Source organism: Macaca thibetana, chromosome 11, assembly GCF_024542745.1.
Source record: "Macaca thibetana thibetana isolate TM-01 chromosome 11, ASM2454274v1, whole genome shotgun sequence".
Classification (NCBI taxonomy): Eukaryota; Metazoa; Chordata; class Mammalia; order Primates; family Cercopithecidae; genus Macaca; species Macaca thibetana.
This window is the reverse complement of record NC_065588.1, coordinates 118,293,020-118,311,051: the sequence shown is the minus strand read 5'-3', so window position 1 is coordinate 118,311,051 and position 18,032 is coordinate 118,293,020. Positions and strand designations below refer to the sequence as shown.

At 45.2% G+C, this 18,032-nt stretch overlaps 3 protein-coding genes across 9 annotated transcripts in view; 1 reads left to right on the top strand and 2 right to left on the bottom strand.

Moving 5' to 3' along the window:
• MORN3 (MORN repeat containing 3) overlaps positions 1 to 18,032 on the top strand; it is a 330,245-nt gene that overhangs the window by 7,699 nt on the left and 304,514 nt on the right. The window lies entirely within an intron of this gene.
• BCL7A (BAF chromatin remodeling complex subunit BCL7A) overlaps positions 1 to 18,032 on the bottom strand; it is a 237,214-nt gene that overhangs the window by 91,838 nt on the left and 127,344 nt on the right. The window lies entirely within an intron of this gene.
• CFAP251 (cilia and flagella associated protein 251) overlaps positions 1 to 18,032 on the bottom strand; it is an 85,007-nt gene that overhangs the window by 31,612 nt on the left and 35,363 nt on the right. For 6 of the 7 annotated variants that reach the window (XM_050747877.1, XM_050747876.1, XM_050747875.1 and 3 more), the window contains 9 exons: positions 16,909 to 16,959; positions 14,411 to 14,625; positions 11,447 to 11,641; positions 10,508 to 10,758; positions 10,007 to 10,158; positions 8,347 to 8,520; positions 6,898 to 7,082; positions 2,371 to 2,485; positions 654 to 817 (listed from right to left, as the gene is read on the bottom strand). In XM_050747877.1, coding sequence (XP_050603834.1) covers positions 654 to 817; positions 2,371 to 2,485; positions 6,898 to 7,082; positions 8,347 to 8,520; positions 10,007 to 10,158; positions 10,508 to 10,758; positions 11,447 to 11,641; positions 14,411 to 14,625; positions 16,909 to 16,959 — 1,502 coding nt within the window. The remainder of the gene's footprint in view (positions 1 to 653; positions 818 to 2,370; positions 2,486 to 6,897; positions 7,083 to 8,346; positions 8,521 to 10,006; positions 10,159 to 10,507; positions 10,759 to 11,446; positions 11,642 to 14,410; positions 14,626 to 16,908; positions 16,960 to 18,032) is intronic. The other variant, XM_050747878.1, reaches the window with a different exon arrangement.

Below are 18,032 nucleotides of genomic sequence, written 5' to 3'. Positions count from 1 at the left end.
GTACTGCGCTCTGTGCTAGGCGCTTTTCCCATATTAAACTACCTGATCTTTACAGGGTTCCTACAGAAGTCCCTAGTATCACCCCACTTCGCAGGCAAGGACTCTAAAGATCAGGGACATTAAGAAGCTTGCCCTAGGCCCCATAGCCAGTAGAGAGTGGCCCCATATTCAAACTCATATTACCCCTTTCACCTCAAAGTCCACATACTCTCCAATGTTCAACTCTAGAATTCTCCAGCCTCGCCTCAGGCAGAGGTTCTCCGTTCAGAGCAGGGAGGGTGAGAGGAGGAGCTGAAAATACCCACGTCAAATGATCCTCTTACTATTTCCATAGTGCATGCTTTGGAGGGTCAGCCTAGATCTTTCTAGCAGGTGTGGCTATGCAGAGCAGAGGGAGAAGCATTTGAGGGAGCAGGGGTGACCCCAAGGTGCTGTCACATTGCCTGAACTGCAAACACCATTGGTCCATGGAACAGGACAGTAACCCCCGTCTGCAGAGTAATGTGAGCCATGCCACCGGGGAGCAACCTGAGGGCCAGGCCCTGTGACATCCTAGCACAGTACCTGGCACACAGTAGGGTTCAGTGTCTATCACTGTCACTGAGTGAAACAGAGTTTACACTTGGTACCTTCCTTCTCGCCCCGTCGTGTACCTTACGGTGATTTTCCACTGCACCACAGAGCGATCGTGCCCTCCTGCGGTGAAGGCGTAGCGGCCATCATAGGAAATGGCCATGCCAGCCACCCCGTTTGGGTGACAAACAATAGCAGATGTCTTATGTGGATTGCCGTCAACTGGTAAGATCTGAAGTCCAACCTAGAAAGGAACACATAATTGGATATTCAGACTCAGGTAGCTGGGCCCGAGAGGCCTGGCACATTCACATGTCACCTCCAGATCTGTGTGCCAGAAGGACCTGTGTGTCTGGACCCATCTCTGAGGGTGAGAGCCACATATAATGTAGCTGGGCATCCACACACACCAGCCCTGGTAGGGGCCCCTCACACAGCTCTAACAGATACACAGAAGGGAAGCTTTCCTCCCTGCCTTCATGGTCAGTTGTCCCGGGTTTTCCAGAATAAATCTCACAACCTATGACTTTACACTTTTTTTTTGAGACAGAGTCTGGCTTTGTCGCCCAGGCTGGAGTGCAGTGGCGCAATCTCGGTTCACTGCAAGCTCCGCCTCCCGGTTCACGCCATTCTCCTGCCTCAGCCTCCCGAGTAGCTGGGACTACAGGCGCCCGCCAACACGCCCGGCTAATTTTTTGTATTTTTAGTAGAGATGGGGTTTCACCGTGTTAGCCAGGATGGTCTCGATCTCCTGACCTCATGATCCACCCGCCTTGGCCTCCCGAAGTGCTGGAATTACAGGATTACACCGCGCCCGGCCCCACTTTACACTTTTCAGTGTAGATTATTCATTAAACGTACAACGAAGTGCAACTAATTTGCATTTTTTTTTTTTTTAGACGGAGTCTTGCTCTGTCGTCCAGGCTGGAGTACAGTGGCGCAATCTCGGCTCACTGCAAGCTCCGCCTCCCAGGCTCACGCCATTCTCCTGCCTCAGCCTCCCGAGTAGCTGGGACTACAGGCATGTGCCACCATGCCCGGCTAATTTTTTTTGTATTTTTAGTAGAGACAGGGTTTCACCGTGTTAGCCAGGATGGTCTTGATCTCCTGACCTCGTGATCCGCCCGCCTCAGCCTCCCAAAGCGCTGGAAGTGCTGGGATTACAGGTGTGAGCCACTGCGCCCAGCCAATTTGCATATTTTTATAAGAGTTTTTCCACATAGGCCGGGCGCGGTGGCTCAAGCCTGTAATCCCAGCACTTTGGGAGGCCGAGGCGGGTGGATCACGAGGTCAGGAGATCGAGACTATCCTGGCTAACACGGTGAAACCCCGTCTCTACTAAAAATACAAAAAACTAGCCGGGCGTGGTGGCGGGCGCCTGTAGTCTCAGCTACTTGGGAGGCTGAGGCGGGAGAATGGCGTGAACCCGGGAGGCGGAGCTTGCAGTGAGCCGAGATCACGCCACTGCACTCCAGCCTGGGAGACACAGCGAGACTCCGTCTCAAAAAAAAAAAAAAAAAAAAGTTTTTCCACATAAATAAATAAGAAGGAAAATCCTTTGGTGGCCCATGTATCTTCACTGGGAATATAGAAAATGCAGTAACTCTGCTCAGAAATGTCTCCCAAGAGTCTTCCTAACTCATCAAGGGCAATTTTCAGTATCACAGCTGACCGGGGTGGAAGCAGTTGGGCTTGGCTGTAAACCCAGAACTCTCTGAGTCTCGTGATCTTCGGTAATGACTGCTGCTCATGACACACAGAGTCAACTCCCAGAGCTGGAGAAGAGAGTGCTGTTACCTTGTCTCTGTTAATAAACACCAAGTAGCGTTTCTGTAGCTCTGCCATGCTTCTCACTGGGAGGACTTGTGTTTGCTCAATAGGGGAACCATAAGCTGGCCCCATAAGCGTCTTTCTGAAGGCAAAAAGAGAAAGAGTTTTTTAAATTCCACAAATCTCAACATAGGTTTTAAGATTCTTTGGTCAGGCTGGGCGCAGTGGCTCACGCCTGTAATCCCAGCACTTTGGGAGGCCGAGGCAGGCAGATCACAAGATCAGGAGTTTGAGACCAGCCTGGCCAATATGGTGAAACTCCGTCTCTACTAAAAATACAAAAATTAGCTAGACATGGTGGCGGGCGCCTGCAATCCCAGCTACTCGGGAGGTTGAGACAGGAAAATCACTTGAACTCAGGAGGTGGAGGTTGCAGTGAGCCAAGATTGCGCCACTGCACTCCAGCTTAGGTGACGAAGTGAGACTCTGTCTCAAAAAAAAAAAAAAAAAAAACTCTTTGGTCATGGATGGGGCATGGTGGCTCACGCCTGTAATCCCAGTACTTTGGGAGGCCAAGGCAGGCGGATCAACTGAGGTCAGGAGTTCAAGACAAGCCTGGCCAACATGGTGAAACACCGTCTCTACTAAAAAAAAAAATCAGCCAGGTGTAGTGGTGCGCACCTGTAGTCCCAGCTACTCAGGAGGCTGAGGCATGAGAATCGCTTGAATCTGGGAGGTGGAGGTTGTAGTGAGGTGAAATCATGCTACTGCACTTCATCTTGGGCGACAGAGCAAGACTCCATTGAAAGGAAGAAGGAAAAGAAAAGAGAAAAGAGAAGCGAAGCGAAGAGAATAGTTGAGTTTTTAAAATTCCATAAATCTCAACATAGGTTTTAAGACTCTGGTCCTGGGCAGAACACAGTGGCTGATGCCCATAATCCCAGCACTGTGGGAGGCTAAGGTGGGAGGATTGCTTGGGGTTAGGAGTTCGAGTCCAGCCTGGGCAATACAGTAGTTTCCTGTCTCTACAAAAAATTAGCCTGGCTTGGTGGCCTGAGGCTGAGGTGGGAGCATTGTTTGAGCCTGGGAGGTCGAGGTTGCAGTGAGCCAGTGAGCCGAGATCATGCCACTGCACTCCAGCCTGGGCAACAGAGTGAGACCCTGCCTCAAAAAAAAAAAAAAAAAAGAAGAAGAAGGAGAAAATCTATATCTCCACATTGCTGCACCCTATCCCAAGATAATCATGAGTAATAGTTTGGTGTATATGACTCAAGAATTTCTTTTGTAATTATAATTTTATATAAAAATAGAATTATGCTATTCATGTTTCATTGATAATTTGCTTTATCTCATATTACATCTTTGAGATATTTCCATGTCATTACACAGAGAGCTGTCTTACTCTTTCTCTTTTTTTCTTTTCTAAAAGCAGCATCGTGTTCCAGTGTACTGACAAGCCATCGTTTAACTAATCCCCTATTAATGGGCATTTGGATTGTTTCCATTTTTAAAAATATTTTCAAACAAGACATCCTTTTACTTATGTCTTGGCATACTGTGTGAGTACTTCTGTGGGCTACATTCCTAGAAGTCAGAAGATATGATAAAATTTAATAGAGGGTGACAAATTGCTTTCCCAAAAGGTTACACTGATTCACACCCGCCCCCAGCAGCGGATGAGAGTGCCCATTTCCCTAGCCTCTTGCCAACGCTAAGCACTATCAATCATTTTTATCTTTGCTAATCTGATTGGTGAAAAAATGATATCTTGTTTTCATTTGCATCTTTGACATGCTAGTGAGCATCTGCTCATAGGTTTATTGGCCTTTTCCTGTGAACTGCCTTTTCATGTTCTTTCAAATATTTTTTAAATGCATTTTTAAATTCTTTTGGATTTATCATGAAAAGACAATTCCTTCCCAATTAAGCCACGGTTATGAGGCTTCCTTATTCCTACAGCTTAAAAGATGCTTTATTCAAGGGCTTTTATTCTAGAATGATGGAAATGCTCTGAAGCTAGAGTGGGGGTTACACAGCACTGTGAGTACTAAATGCCATGGAACTGTTTCTTTTTTTTTTTTTTTTTTAAAGACAGAGTCTTGCTCTGTCACCCAGGCTGGAGTAAAGTGGTTGGTGCAATCCCGCCTCACTGCAAACTCCACCTCCCGGGTTCAAGTGATTCTCCTGCTTCAGCCTCCAGAGTAGCTGGGATTACAGGCCGCCTGCCACCATGCCCGGCTAATTTTGTATTTTTAGTAGAGATGAGGTTTCACCATGTTGGCCAGGCTGGTCTCGAACTCCTGACCTCAGGTGATCCACCCACCTCGGTCCCTCCCAAAGTGCTGGGATTACAGGCGTTCGCCACCGTGCTCAGCTGAGCTGTTCACTTTCAAATGGTTCATTTTATGTTACGTGAGTATCACCTTGATAAATTTTTTAAGCTGCTTTATGCTAATTTCAGATTGATCAACAGGCAGAAGCTCCCAACTCTGTGTCTAAAAGTCCCTCCTGCCTCTTTCCTCCAGTGAATGGCCATTAGCAGGAACTTCAGGCCCGAGGTCTGCCAGCCCTCATTCTCCAGCTCTGCCAGTTCAGTGTCTTAGGACTGCGCATATCCGAGAGATATTCTTTGTCCAAAAAGTATGTGTTCATTAAAAACTATGCGCAATGACTCTGAAGTCTGTCTAACGCTCCTCTTTACACATGCTTTCGAGTGTTTTAATCGCTTAAGAAAATTGTCCTGGATTTCTCTCTCTACCATAAAACATGGCATTTCTCAGTCATTTTTTCTTGTGCCTTCTGGGAAAGAACTGTTTAAAACAACAACAACGACAACAAAACATCCCAGGTAGTCCTGGCCTTTTGAGGACCTGTCTTATCTGAGATACATTTCAAAACCATGATAGTCCTCAAGCCTGAGCCAGCTGCGGTCAGTTCCCTGACTTCCTTCTTCCGGTGGTGGTGGCAGTGGCAGTGGCAGTGGCAGTGGCAGTGGCAGTGGTGGTGGCTGTGGTGGATCACTGAAACATTCTCCCTTCCAACTTCTTCAGTGGGAGACTACTTAGCAGGGCTGTGGACGAGGGAACGGGATGACGGTGTTTGTTGTGACGGCTCACAGGGGCCGAAGCACAGGGGCCCACGGGCATGCGCAGGATGGTGTCAGGAGGGAGGAGACGCCGCTCTAGGATGCTGGGCGGTGGATGCCCTGCTCCCCGGATGCGGACGCCCTGCTCCCCCGCTAGTGTCTTCCCCGTTTCATGCCTTCAACCATCCTGTGCTCCTGACTCCAGCCCAGCCTCTCCCAGGACCTCCACACTCCAGAGCCTGATTCGTGGATTCCGACCCGAATGCCAAGCAGGCATTTGTGAAGCTTGCCTTGTGCAGTCTGAGCCCCGGTGTATCTCGAAGCTCTCCTTCTGTTGCCCTCCTCATCTCTTTAAAGGCCCAGTCCATTCTAATGGCTTCGAGAGGTGTCTTCCCTCACACCTCCTTTTCCCTCCATTTTGTTTTGCCAGCAGGACACATCCAGAATCTGACCCTCCCTTCTGCCCTCAGGGCCAAGCCGCCATCAGCTGTCACATCAGTTTCCCCAATCTTGCTTCTACCTTTGCGCCCCAGAGTCTGCTCTCTATACAGAAACCAGACATCATTGTAAAGAATCAATCAGAACAGGTCATTCCTCTGCTCAAAACCCTCCACTAGCTCTCGTCTTACCTGGGAAAGAGCCGGAGTCTCCAGGGTGCCGTGTGCCAGGCACCAGCCCGCACCTCTGACTTGCTCTCCCACACCCCCTCTTTGCCCATTCCACTCTGGCCTCGCCAGCCTTCGCAGCATTTCCCAAACCCTAGACGCCCCCCACCTTCACTCATCGGCCCTTGCTGATCCACTGTTTTTCTTCCAACCGGACGGCAGCCCCTCGCTTTCTTCAAGTCTCTGTTCAGATGCTCAGATGTCCCCTGCTCTCCAAGGCCTTCCCTGCCTCCCCATCTTTTCATCCTGCCTTTTCCTTTTTTTTTTCTTTGCACAGACCTGATTACCACCTACCTACTACCTGGCTACTTGTTCACACTATTGCATCACCTGCCCCCCACCAACATGTAAACTACACAGTGATGGAAACCGTTTTGTTTTCATCCTTGTCTTCAGCACCTAAAACAGTACCTGGCTCACACAGGGTGTAAACAAAGGAGTGCTAGCAATTAAAGTTACAACTCCTTTGAGACCCAAGAGTAAGAAAAAATCAAACGATTGTTAGTAGCTGGGTAAAACTATGTTTTTCCTAACGAGAGGAGAACAGGAGACAGCATCAGCAACCTTCCCAGGGCCCCAGGTCTGTGTCCTTCCTGGATTCTGCACATCTCACCTCCATGCAGGGCCACATGACCTTGGTGAGAATTACTTACGTTATCTGTGCCTCAGTTTCCTCCTCTGCAAAGCGAAGAGGATGATGATAGTAGCCAAGCTGCTTGCAGGTCCCTGCATAGAGACTTGAAACAGGCTGGGGGCAGAGAACTCGATCCACACCCCCTGCAGTGGGAAGCTGCGGGTGCTTACCTGCACATTTTGGTGGTAGAATTAAAAAGCTTCACTTTGTAGCCACTGTTGCAAATAAGCAGGAAGAGTTCCCTGGTGAGTGGTGGGTACCAGACCATGCAGGTGGGATAGCAGCCCTGGTCTGTGTGGTGAATGTCCAGGACTTCCAGGCAGTCTTTGTAGCTCCTGAGAAGATCATACTCTATCTGCAGAGGAGCCCAGATGGACACACATGAGGACCGAGCCAAATTAAAGGCTCAGCTAAAGAGCCCCTAGCTCTTGGGTGACAGCCTTTATAATTATCAGCAACAGTGCTGTTCTCCAGGATATGGTATCAGGTCTCCTAACAGAAGACTTGCCTAGAACCGACACTAAGTCATCAGTACTGAGAATTCACTATCCGGAAGACAATGAGCTGAGTGCTCCAAAAACATCTGTCATGGCATCCTCAGAACTTCCCTGCAAAGCAGTACTGTTGTGCCCATTTTACAGATGAGAAAACAGATGTTCAAGGATGGTCAGAGTGGCTTATCCAAGGTCACATAGCTAAAAAGTGGCAAAGAAAAAATTCAAAAATTCACATTTAGATCCAGCTGACTCCCACACCTAACATCTTACAGTTCTGTTATACTGTGTCACTTATTATCTTAGGAACTAATTCATCTAAATCTCAGCCCAGCACTTGGCAATCGCAAATCAGCAGCCGCTGAACTGGGTCCATACAGGTATGTTTTCGTGGGCAGGGCAGAATAGATGGATGGATGGATGGTTGGATGGTTGGATGGATGGATGGGTGCGTGGGTGGGTGGATGGACGGATGGATGGATGGACAGATGGATGGATGGACAGACGGATGAATGAATGGATAAACTGAATAAAGGAAGGAAGGCAAGAGACAGAAGGGAGGGGTGGGGGAGGGAGGGAAGAAGAAAGGGAGGGAAGGAAGGGAGGGAAGGAGAGATGGGGAGAGGAAAGGAGGGAGGGAGGAAGGAAGGAAAAACAGACAGATACACTGACTGGTTGATTTTGAATCCATTTCACCTGACCCTGTAATATCGCATTTGCCACTGTCCCTACCTTTTCCTCTTATCTCACAACGTCTCCTAGTTTTCATATTTAGGTAGCAGCCTGGCCCCAACTGCTGGACACGAAGACAGTGTTAGTGAGTGTCGGCCCTCCCCATGCACACTGGGAGGCGAGGGCGGCTGCTTTCCACGCTGTGGGGAACTCCCCGCCTTCTGACTTGTTGCTGCCCGGAGGCCTCCTTGTCCAGAACAGGAATCCCCAGGTGGTGTCCCAGGCACGTTAAGGCAAAATGCCAACCTGGAGAGGTTTGTGATCCTTCACTGTGCACTCATTTTCTCCAACAAACACACATACTGTGCGCCTGGCTCTATGCAATATGCCAGGGATGTCACAAGAGTGAGACACAGTCCTGGTGACCAGGTCAACGAAAAGTAAATAGCTCACCAAGAGCCTGTCTGTCCCAAGGCTCAGCAGTCTAGGCTCATTGCTGTCCAGGTAAACCCCAAACAGGAGACTTCGAATGCTTTTGCGATGAGAACGAAGTCTTGCTAAGTACTCCCAGACCCTCTGTCCGTTTCTGACCACTAGCATGTAAACAGCCACAGTAAAACTTCTATCCTGAAGATGAGCAAAAGAGAAGGAGTTATCCCATTTTACATTTAGTAAATTAAGAATCATCATTATGGGCCGGGTGTGGTGGCTCATGCCTGTAATCCTAGCACTTTGGGAGCCGAGGCAGGTGGATCACCTGAGGTCAGGAGTTCAAGACCAGCCTGGCCAGTATGGCAAAACCCCATCTCTACTAAAAATACAAAAATTAGCTGGGCGTGGTGGCACACACCTGTAATTCTAGCTACTTGGGAGGCTGACACAAGAATTGCTTGAACCTGGGAGGAGAAGTTTGCAGCGAGCCAAGATCGTAACACTGCACTTCAGCCTAGGCAACAGAACAAGACCCTATCAAAAAAAAAATACTAAGAATATTTTCTTCAAAAAAATCTTAGTCTATTCAAGCAAATAGTAAAACAATTTCCATTTTAGTTTAGTTTTTTTTTTTTTTTTAGACAAGAGTCTTGATCTGTTGCCCAGGCTGGAGTGCAGTGGCCTGATCACGGCTCACTGCAGTCTCAGTCTTCTGGGCTCAAAAGATCCTCCAGCCTCAGCCTCCTAAGTAGCTAGGACTACAGGCACACACCACCATACCTGGCTAGTTTTTTTTTTTTTTTTTTTTTTTTTTTTTCATTATTTTTTGTAGAGATGGGGTCTCACCATGTTGCCCAGGCTGGTCTCGAACTCCTGCCTCAAGCAATCTGACTGCCTCGACCTCCCAAAGTGCTGGGATTACAGGTGTGAGCTACACCTGGCCTAATGCCCATTTTACAGACAAGAAAATTAAAGTTAAAAGCAGAAAACTGAAAAGGTAGTCAGGGAAAAAGTATGAAGGTGACACTATGGTCTTACACTCTTCCCTCGCTATCTGTGGAAAGGCAAAAGCCTGATTCTTTGTGCCTCTGTCCTCCCGTTTCTTTGTCCAGCTACATACAATAAAAAAGCCATGTGTTTTTGAAAGGTATGAAGGCTGCGAGTGAACCAGGTCGGAGTGGGAGCCTGGCCTGAGGGGACACAGAGGCTGGACTGTGTGTGCCCACAGTGTGCTGAGATGGCTTTGTCTTCAGAAGCATTGTGTACACAAACCAGAGGAGTGGCCGCACCAGCGTGGAGACGGAGAGCGCTGGAAGGGACAGGAGTTTAGTGAAGACCACTGCTTTTCCCCTCCCAACATAAAGACAGACCAACATAACTGCCTTATAGCTCACTGTAACCTCAAACTCCTGGTCCCCAGGGGTCCTCCCGCCTCAGCCTCCTGGATAACTGGGGCTACAGATGTGTGCCACAAGGCCTGGCTAATTTTTAAAAAATGTTTTTGTAGCAATGGGGTCCTGCTATGTTTCCTAGGCTGGTCATGAACTCCTGTCCTCCAATGATCCTCCCACCTCAGCCTCCCAAATCATTGGGATTACAGGTGTTAGCCACTATGTCTGGCCTCTTTTGGTTTCAAATAAAATTGCTAAGCCACTGGATGCGTGTCCGTGAAAATACTTACAGCAGTTGCCATATACTGGGAGTCATGGGAAAAGCTTATATGAGTCACACTGCTTCTGGAATATTTGAAAGGCTCTGGGCTTTCATTTTCTAAAGACATTGCATCAAGAATGTAAACTGTCCCCTCTGTAAAACCAGCTCCAAGAAGGGCTCCTGAAATGACAAGCCAGAGAACAACGATGGAAAAGGATTACATTCATTCAAGAGATGTTGAGTCTGTGCCAGGCTTTGTTCTGGGTGTGGAGAAGACAGCAACTAACACAACAAAGCTCCTGTGCAGAGAAATGAACCGAAACGCATGATCTCCTGGGGTTAGCGCACAGAGATGCGCAGAGAGCACTAGGCCCAGAACACCATGGGTGCCCCAGAGAGAAGGCGCCTCATCCAGCCTGCTGGGGATTGGAGTCGGGGAGACTTTCTGGAGCTATGCCAGCCCAGGTGCATCCATCCCTTTCGGGGCTGTCCATGTGGAACCGATGGTAGGCTGATAAGATGAAAATACCTTCCGGGTTGTAGGTCAGACTCTGGACTCCAAGCCCCTTCTCAAAAACCCTGCTGAAAAGATATTGTTTGTTTTCATAATTCCACACTTTGATCATCCCACAGATGCTCCCGATGGCAATGAGGGGTTGATAGGGGTGGCAGGAGATGGCACAAATGGCATCCTTGGGCTCTACAAATAACTTCTCAAGTTTGGTCCCATCTGTTGTTAAGTGGTACACCGCGGCATCAGATGTTCCAATGATAAAATTCCTGTTTGCCAAGGAGAGACCAAACAATATCAGTGTTTGCAGGGAATGGGGCATGCCAGCTATTCTGCTTCTAATTGCACATAAAACGCCTCTGTCGTCTGTAATTTAGTGACATTATTAACCCAACATTTCCAAAAATATACCACCAATACCCAACAGCCTCCATTTGCAAGTGAAAAAGCCCACTTTTCTCCATGTAAATTGAGTCATTAAGTATGCAGATGGACAGTCAGTTGTACAATTAGCTAATCTGCACATGCAAATATTCATTTGTGTATGCAAATATGGAGTTTGGTGCACACATACAGATGTGCCTGTAAATACTGCAAGGGTAATTAAGCAGACTCACAGATAATTCGGTCTTGAAATGTTATGGCTATTAATTATCCAGTGCCTTTAACCGCAGTGGCTAGGACAAGCTCAGCTTAGAGAAAAGAGACCAACCTGCAGCCAAAGACTCCAGACTCAACAGAGGTGAGAGCTCAGGGATCAGGACCTTCCAGCTTCCAGTTACTAAAGAGTCTTAATATTAAAGTCATGTTTCATTAATTTTTTAAATGATCCAATAGTTATCACAATCAGCCAGGGAGATATCCCAGGAACAACACGAACCTCCCACTGCATGCAAACTAAAGAAGACAGTGATCATTTTTCAACCATTCTAATGACTAGATTCATTAACAACTTACCTTACGACAAAAAGGTCACCTTTTAAAGTGCAGTCAGGAGGATAGTTTGATTTTTCGGTAGGAGGGGTTGCTGGGGTCTTTGAAAAGGACAGAGTTCTTATGGCGCCCAGTTTCAAGTGACTGTACCAGTTAACAATAGACAGGGTGTGATCATAGAACTTAATGTTACCCTTAATGTCACCTGTGACAATGTAGCTGAAATGGAGAATAACATCAGTTTTGCAAATAGCAATAATAACAAGTAGCATCTATATAATACCTAATTATATGTCAGGCTCTGGATTCTGGGGCATTGCAAAAACTTAATTTAATACTGCCCGATGAGAATGATTTTACTGTTATCCCAATTTACATCTAGGAAACTAACGCTCAGAGAGTTAAGAAATTTGCTCAGGGCATTGTGTTGCCAGATTTAGCAGATAACAATACAGATACCCAGTTACGTTTGAATATTTGTATAAAAAAATTTAGTGTAGCTGGACATGGTGGCTCATGTCTGTAATCCCAGCACTTTGGGAGGCCGAATTGGGTGGATCACCTGAGGTCAGGACTTTGAGACCAGTCTGGCCAACATGGTGAAATCCCGCCTCTACTAAAAATACAGAAATTAGTCAGGTGTGGTGGTGCGCACCTATAATCCCAGCTACTCGGGAGGCTGAGGCAGGAGAATTGCTTGAACACAGAAGGCAGAGGTTGCAGTGAGCCAAGATTGCGTCACTGCACTCCAGCCTGGGTGACAAGAGCAAAACTGCATCACAAAAAACAAAATAGACAGACAAACAAAAAATTTAGCATAAGTATATCCCAAATATTGCATGGGGCATATTTATACCTGGCAATTTTACCAGGGCCATGTAGCTTGACTATGCAGGGAACCCAGGTATGTCTAAAGCAAAGTCCATGCTCTCTGCTAGGTTCTTCCCTGCCCGCCAAGATCAGCCATACACAATGGCGGTGGACAAGGATTTACACTCCCCATATAACTACAGATGACCATGGAGAGAATCGCTCCACCAGTCCTCCAAAATCATGCAAGCTGGCAATGGGACACTAGCACTTTACAGGAAGGCACTACTGTTAGTGTGATCATAAAACCCTATCCAGTCATCACGGCAGAAGGCAGTGCCACGTGACAAAATGGCTTTCATTTCCAGTCCTCAGATCCATCCCAAATGGGCTTTTTAAAAAAGACTTTGACATAATTCTAATCACGGGGGGCAGACGAGGAGGATTTTCTCTTACATATGCAGAGTGGTTAAATGAGGTTTCTGATTAATAAGCAAGGCAGGTGGGCCGAGTAATTGGCTTAAACGTCTGCCACTGCCCTCTGCTGGACAGAAGCAGCAATACTGACCAAGTATTTTCAGAGACCTTTTCCTTCTTGGACTCACAGATCCTGACTGGGTTTCATTAACTTGGAGAACTCAGGCCTGGTCTTCACTGGATCCTAACCCCCAACCGAGTAAAGGTTGATTGCATCATGGCCAACTGCAGTTCTACTATCTTCTCACCCCACTGAGTGAGGGTGACAATTTGCATTTCTCTTTGTAAAACCATGTCAAGACCTCACTGTTCCCCTGCATCAAAAGGCAAATGGAAGCAAATGGGCGTTTTGAAAGCAGATGGCCCAGTGACTCTAACCATATGGGCAGGGTCCCTGTCACTAGGCAATTTTCTCCACACCTTCGAGAACTTCTCTCATACACTGATGATGGCTGCCATTTACCTAGGGTTCCCCTGCACCAAGCATGTGCAAAGAGTTTTACATCCCTATCTCGTGAAATCCTCATAAAACCACTCTGAGAGAAACAGTACCATTATGCCCATTTTACAGATGAAGAAATAGAGGCTCAGCAAGATTAAGTTCCTTTCTCAAAGTCACTCAGTAAGGAAGGGACCCAGCTGAAATAAGAACCCTGTCCTAATTGAGGACTTAATGACCATCTGTGAGTCCCCACAGCCACTCAAAATCAGAGTTAGTGAATTTTATTACGTTCTGATGCATTTGATCTTCTCACAATGGGTAAATATTATTTTTGTTTTGTTTTGAGATTGAGTCTCGCTCTGTCACCCAGACTGGAGTGCAGTGGTGAAATCTTGGCTCACTGCGACCTCTGCCTTCTGGGTTCAAGTGATTCTCATGCCTCAGCTTCCTGAGAAGCTGGGACTACAGCCGCATGCCGCCACACCTGGTTAATTTTTATATTTTTAGTAGAGACAGGGTTTCACCATGTTGGCTAGGCTAGTCTCAAACTCCTGAGACCACCCGCCTCGGCCTCCCAAAGTGCTGGGATTACAGGTATGAGCCACCGCTCCGAACTGTAAATGTTATTTTGTAATCAGACAAAAACAATATAGTTATTCAAATTATTTTCTTACATTTAATGCATGTAAAATGTTGTATGCAAAATCTATCCAAATAGCACAGAAGAAAAAAATCTAGTTCCTTTTTGTTTCACCAACACAAAGGGATTTTTTTTAACATAATGCATGCTCATGATTTTTTTAAAAATCCAATTAGTATAAATGGAACTATAAAAAGAAGTAAATCCACCCCCGATCCCTGATCTTAGTTCTCAGTTCTTTTCCTCAGAGGCAACCAATCTTCCCAGTTCATTATGACTCTCCCCAGAATACTCTATGCATATACAAAATATGCATATACATCCAAAAGAGGTTTTGTTTTGTTTTGTTTTGTTTTTCAAGACAGGAGAGTCTCGCTCTGACAAACTCCTGGGCTCAAGCAATCCTCCTATCTCTCTTTCTTTTTTGTTTTTTGGTAGAGATAGGGTCTCACTGTGTTGCCCAGGCTAGTCTCGAACTTCTGGCCTCATGTGATCCTCCCACCTCAGCCTCTCAAAGAACTGAAATTAGAGGTGTAAGCCACTATGCCCAACCTCCCATAACAATTTTTAAATATTTTTATAATCATCCATAGCTACCTTTTAATTAAGTTAAAATTACCTATCAATTGTAGTAAGCACAGTGATGCCCTCTTTCTGCAAATGAACCAATTTACAAGGCTTGATATAGGGAAAGCCCAAAAAGGTGGAGGCAGATGAGGGTGGGCGGTGTATGTCCCAGACAACCAGCTTCCCTTCCATTGTTGCTGAGAGTATTTGTGTTAAATTCAAGTGAAAGATGGACTGGCTAAACTTTCCCACAAGCTTGTTGAAGGTCTGTGTTTCAAAAGAAAGGTTATAGTTACTGTTGGTAATAAATATAAAACAAAGCATTTATCAACACGATATTTTATAATGTTATGCTGAAATATAGTGAGAAAAAGAGAAAGAAAAAGAAAACAATCACTAAAACCATCTCCCGTGGATTGCCATGGTCCAGGCAGTTCTGAACCTCTGGAGGTTTGCTAAGAGCAAGTGAAGGGTTATGTACTCTGTTCAATTACATTGTTTGTTTAAAGCAAATGAGAGAGTGGTTATTCACTGTTTATACCTGTTAAATTTCTCTTATGGAGGTTTCAGAGACTGGTGAAGAAACTAATGCCTGTTGTGAGTCAAAGCATGCTCTGGTTATAAAATAGCATAAAATAATTCTCCCAGTCTCCTTTGATCATAAGGTATTTTCCCATCAGTAGAAAATATTTAAGCACTATACACAGAAATGCCCTATTCTCTATGCTGCCCAATTCTCTAATAATACAGAGAAGATCCGAAGGTTTACCTCTTCTGATTTGAACACAAGAGGAATAGTAAATAATAATTAGTCAAACAAGAGCACCAAGTTCTTTCTAAGAGCAGCACTGTTTCAACACATTTTTATCATTTCAAATGGCTCATTATTTGTGGATTCTGTATTTGCAAATTCACCTACTTGTAAGAATTGATTTGTAATCCAAAAATCAATACTTGCAGCACTCTCACGGTCATTTGCTGAAGTGCATGTGCAGTGTGACAAATAATTTTACTCACTCAACATGCACATTTCCAGTTGAGGGCAAGCAGGGCAATGCTCTGCCTTCTTGTCTCAGCTCTGACTATAAACAAGTGTCCTTTTCATGGTCTATTTAGTGCCATGTTGTTTGCATTTTTGGGTGCTTTTTCTTGGTGATTTTCATATTTAAACTGACCCCCAAACATAGTGCTGAAGTGCTATCTAGTGTTCCTAAGCAAAAGAATGCTATGATGTGCCTTATGGAGAAAATACGTGGGTTAGATGAGTTTCGTTCAAGTCATGAGTTACAGTGCTGTTGGCCATGAGCTCAATGTTAATGAATCAATGTTATATATTAAATAAAATGTCTTTAAACATGAATACACATAAAACAAGGTTATGTATTGATCAGTTAGTTGGTGAAAATGTGACCAGAGGCTCAAAGAAACCTACCCTATATTTCCCTTAAGAGCAATAATTTAGTATCTGCTAATTTGGTGTTTGCAGAGACTTTATAGAACATAACTACCAACAACAATGAGAATTGACAGTATTTTTTAGTACTTTCATTTATGAAAAACAAGTCTGCAGACAGAATAATCTCCTTGTGCCCATTCGTCTCAACTTTGTATTTTCTGTTTTTGTCTTTTGGCATGCCCTCTTAAGAAATAAATTTCCACAAATCATATCAAGAGAGAAGCAAGGATGCAGGAAACTCATCATCAGGTGCTCCCTGAGCGCAGGTTACATGGGCAGCAAATGCAGAATATGCTACAGGAGACGACTCAAGTTCCACCTCAGACACAAGAGCTTGCAGCAAGCAAGCAAGATAAAATGTTTTCTCAACATCTGGTTCATATCCCTCTTATTGGCTCTTAAACATCTAAATACCTAATATCATGTATTATTCTGAAACTGAGCAGCTTTATAAGGGATCCACTCACATTCAAAAACTCTGCTTATTCTTTTTTTTTTTTTTTTTAAATACAGGGTCTCGCTCTGTTGCCCAGGCTGGAATGCGGTGGCACAAACACAGCTCACTGAAGCCTCGATCACCTGGGCTCAAGGGCTCAAGTGATCCTCCCACCTCAGTCTCCTGAGTAGCTGGGACTACAGGCTCATACCACCCTGGCTGGTAATTTTTTTTTTTTTTTAATTTTTTTTTAGTAGAAACAAAGTCTAGCCTGTGTTGCCCAGGCTGGTCTCAAACTCCTGAGCTCAAGTGATCCTCCCACCTCGGTCTGCCAAAGTGCTGGGATTACAGATGAGAGCCACTGCACCCCGCAACTTTCCTTCCTTGTCAATATGCACATACACATTCTAAAAGCCATCACTTTTTTATATTTTCTCACGGCAGTAACTCTTTTTATAACATTTTATTTTTAACAATACTTCCATTATTTTGAACCGACAATTCAATATGTATACGGGACCCAAGTAAAATTTTTCCAATTATTTCCCAGTAGCTTAATGTCAGGATGTACAAAGAGTAGCCCGAAGCAGCTAAGTTTGCACATAAATATTTATTCTCCACAAAATCTGAAGGACAAAAATGCAACAGGCATACTCACTTTTTCTGTTAAAAGTGGGGCGCTGTGAGCCAGTGTATCCCTCTCTTCATACTGATAACAGGAAAAAATAATCACTACTCAAAAAGACCCAGTTTCCAAAGGAAGAACTATATTAATAATAAAACCAAAACAAATACATCTAAACAAGGTCAGAAATGTGCATTTTCTACAGGTGAGAGAACTTGCTGCCTTGGGAAATATCTAAAAACATTCTGAAAGAAAAGCAAATACATAAAAAATATAAAAAATACCACAAATGATTATGACTTTTATTTTTTTTTGAGATGGAGTTATACACTAAATAAGGTGTCTTTAAACAGAAACACATCTATCGCCCAGCCTGGAGTGCGGTGGCACGATCTCAGCTCACTGCAAACTCCGCTTCCCAGGTTCAAGCAATTCTCCTGCCTCAGCCTCCTGAGTAGCTGGGATTACAGGAGCGCACTACCGTGCCCAGATAATTTTTTTTTTTTTTTTTAGTAGAGATGGGGTTTTGCCATGTTGGCCAGGCTGGTCTCGAACTCCTGACCTCAGGTGATCCGCCCTCCTCAGCCTCCCAAAGTGTTGGGATTACAGGCGTGAGCCACTGCGGCCGACCTTAAGGTATTTATTAAAGTTTTAAAGCCTTATTAATAGATAATTCGAATTTGTATTAAGTACTAAGTAAAGTCACAATTGGCTGGGCATGGTAGCTCACGCCTATCATCTCAGGACTTTAGGAGGCCAAGGTGGGTGGATCACTTGAGGTCAGGAGTTTGAGACCAGCCTGGCCAACACGGAGAAACCCCATCTCTACTAAAAATACAAAAATTAGCCAGGCGTGGTGGCAGGTTCCTGTAATCCCAGCTACTCAGGAGGCTGAGACAGGAGAATTGCTTGAACCTGAGAGGCCGAGGTTGCAGTGAGCTGAGATTGCACCACTGCACTGCAGCCTGGGTGACAGAGTGAGACCCTATCTCAAAAATAAAATAAAATAAAGATATAATAAATATCTTAAATAATGACTGTCACTGACAATCAGTAATTCAATGTGTTTTGGTTTTGCTTTACAATTTTTTATTGAGGTAAAATTCACTTAACATAAAATTAATCATAACCACGTTAAAGTGTCACTTAACATAAAA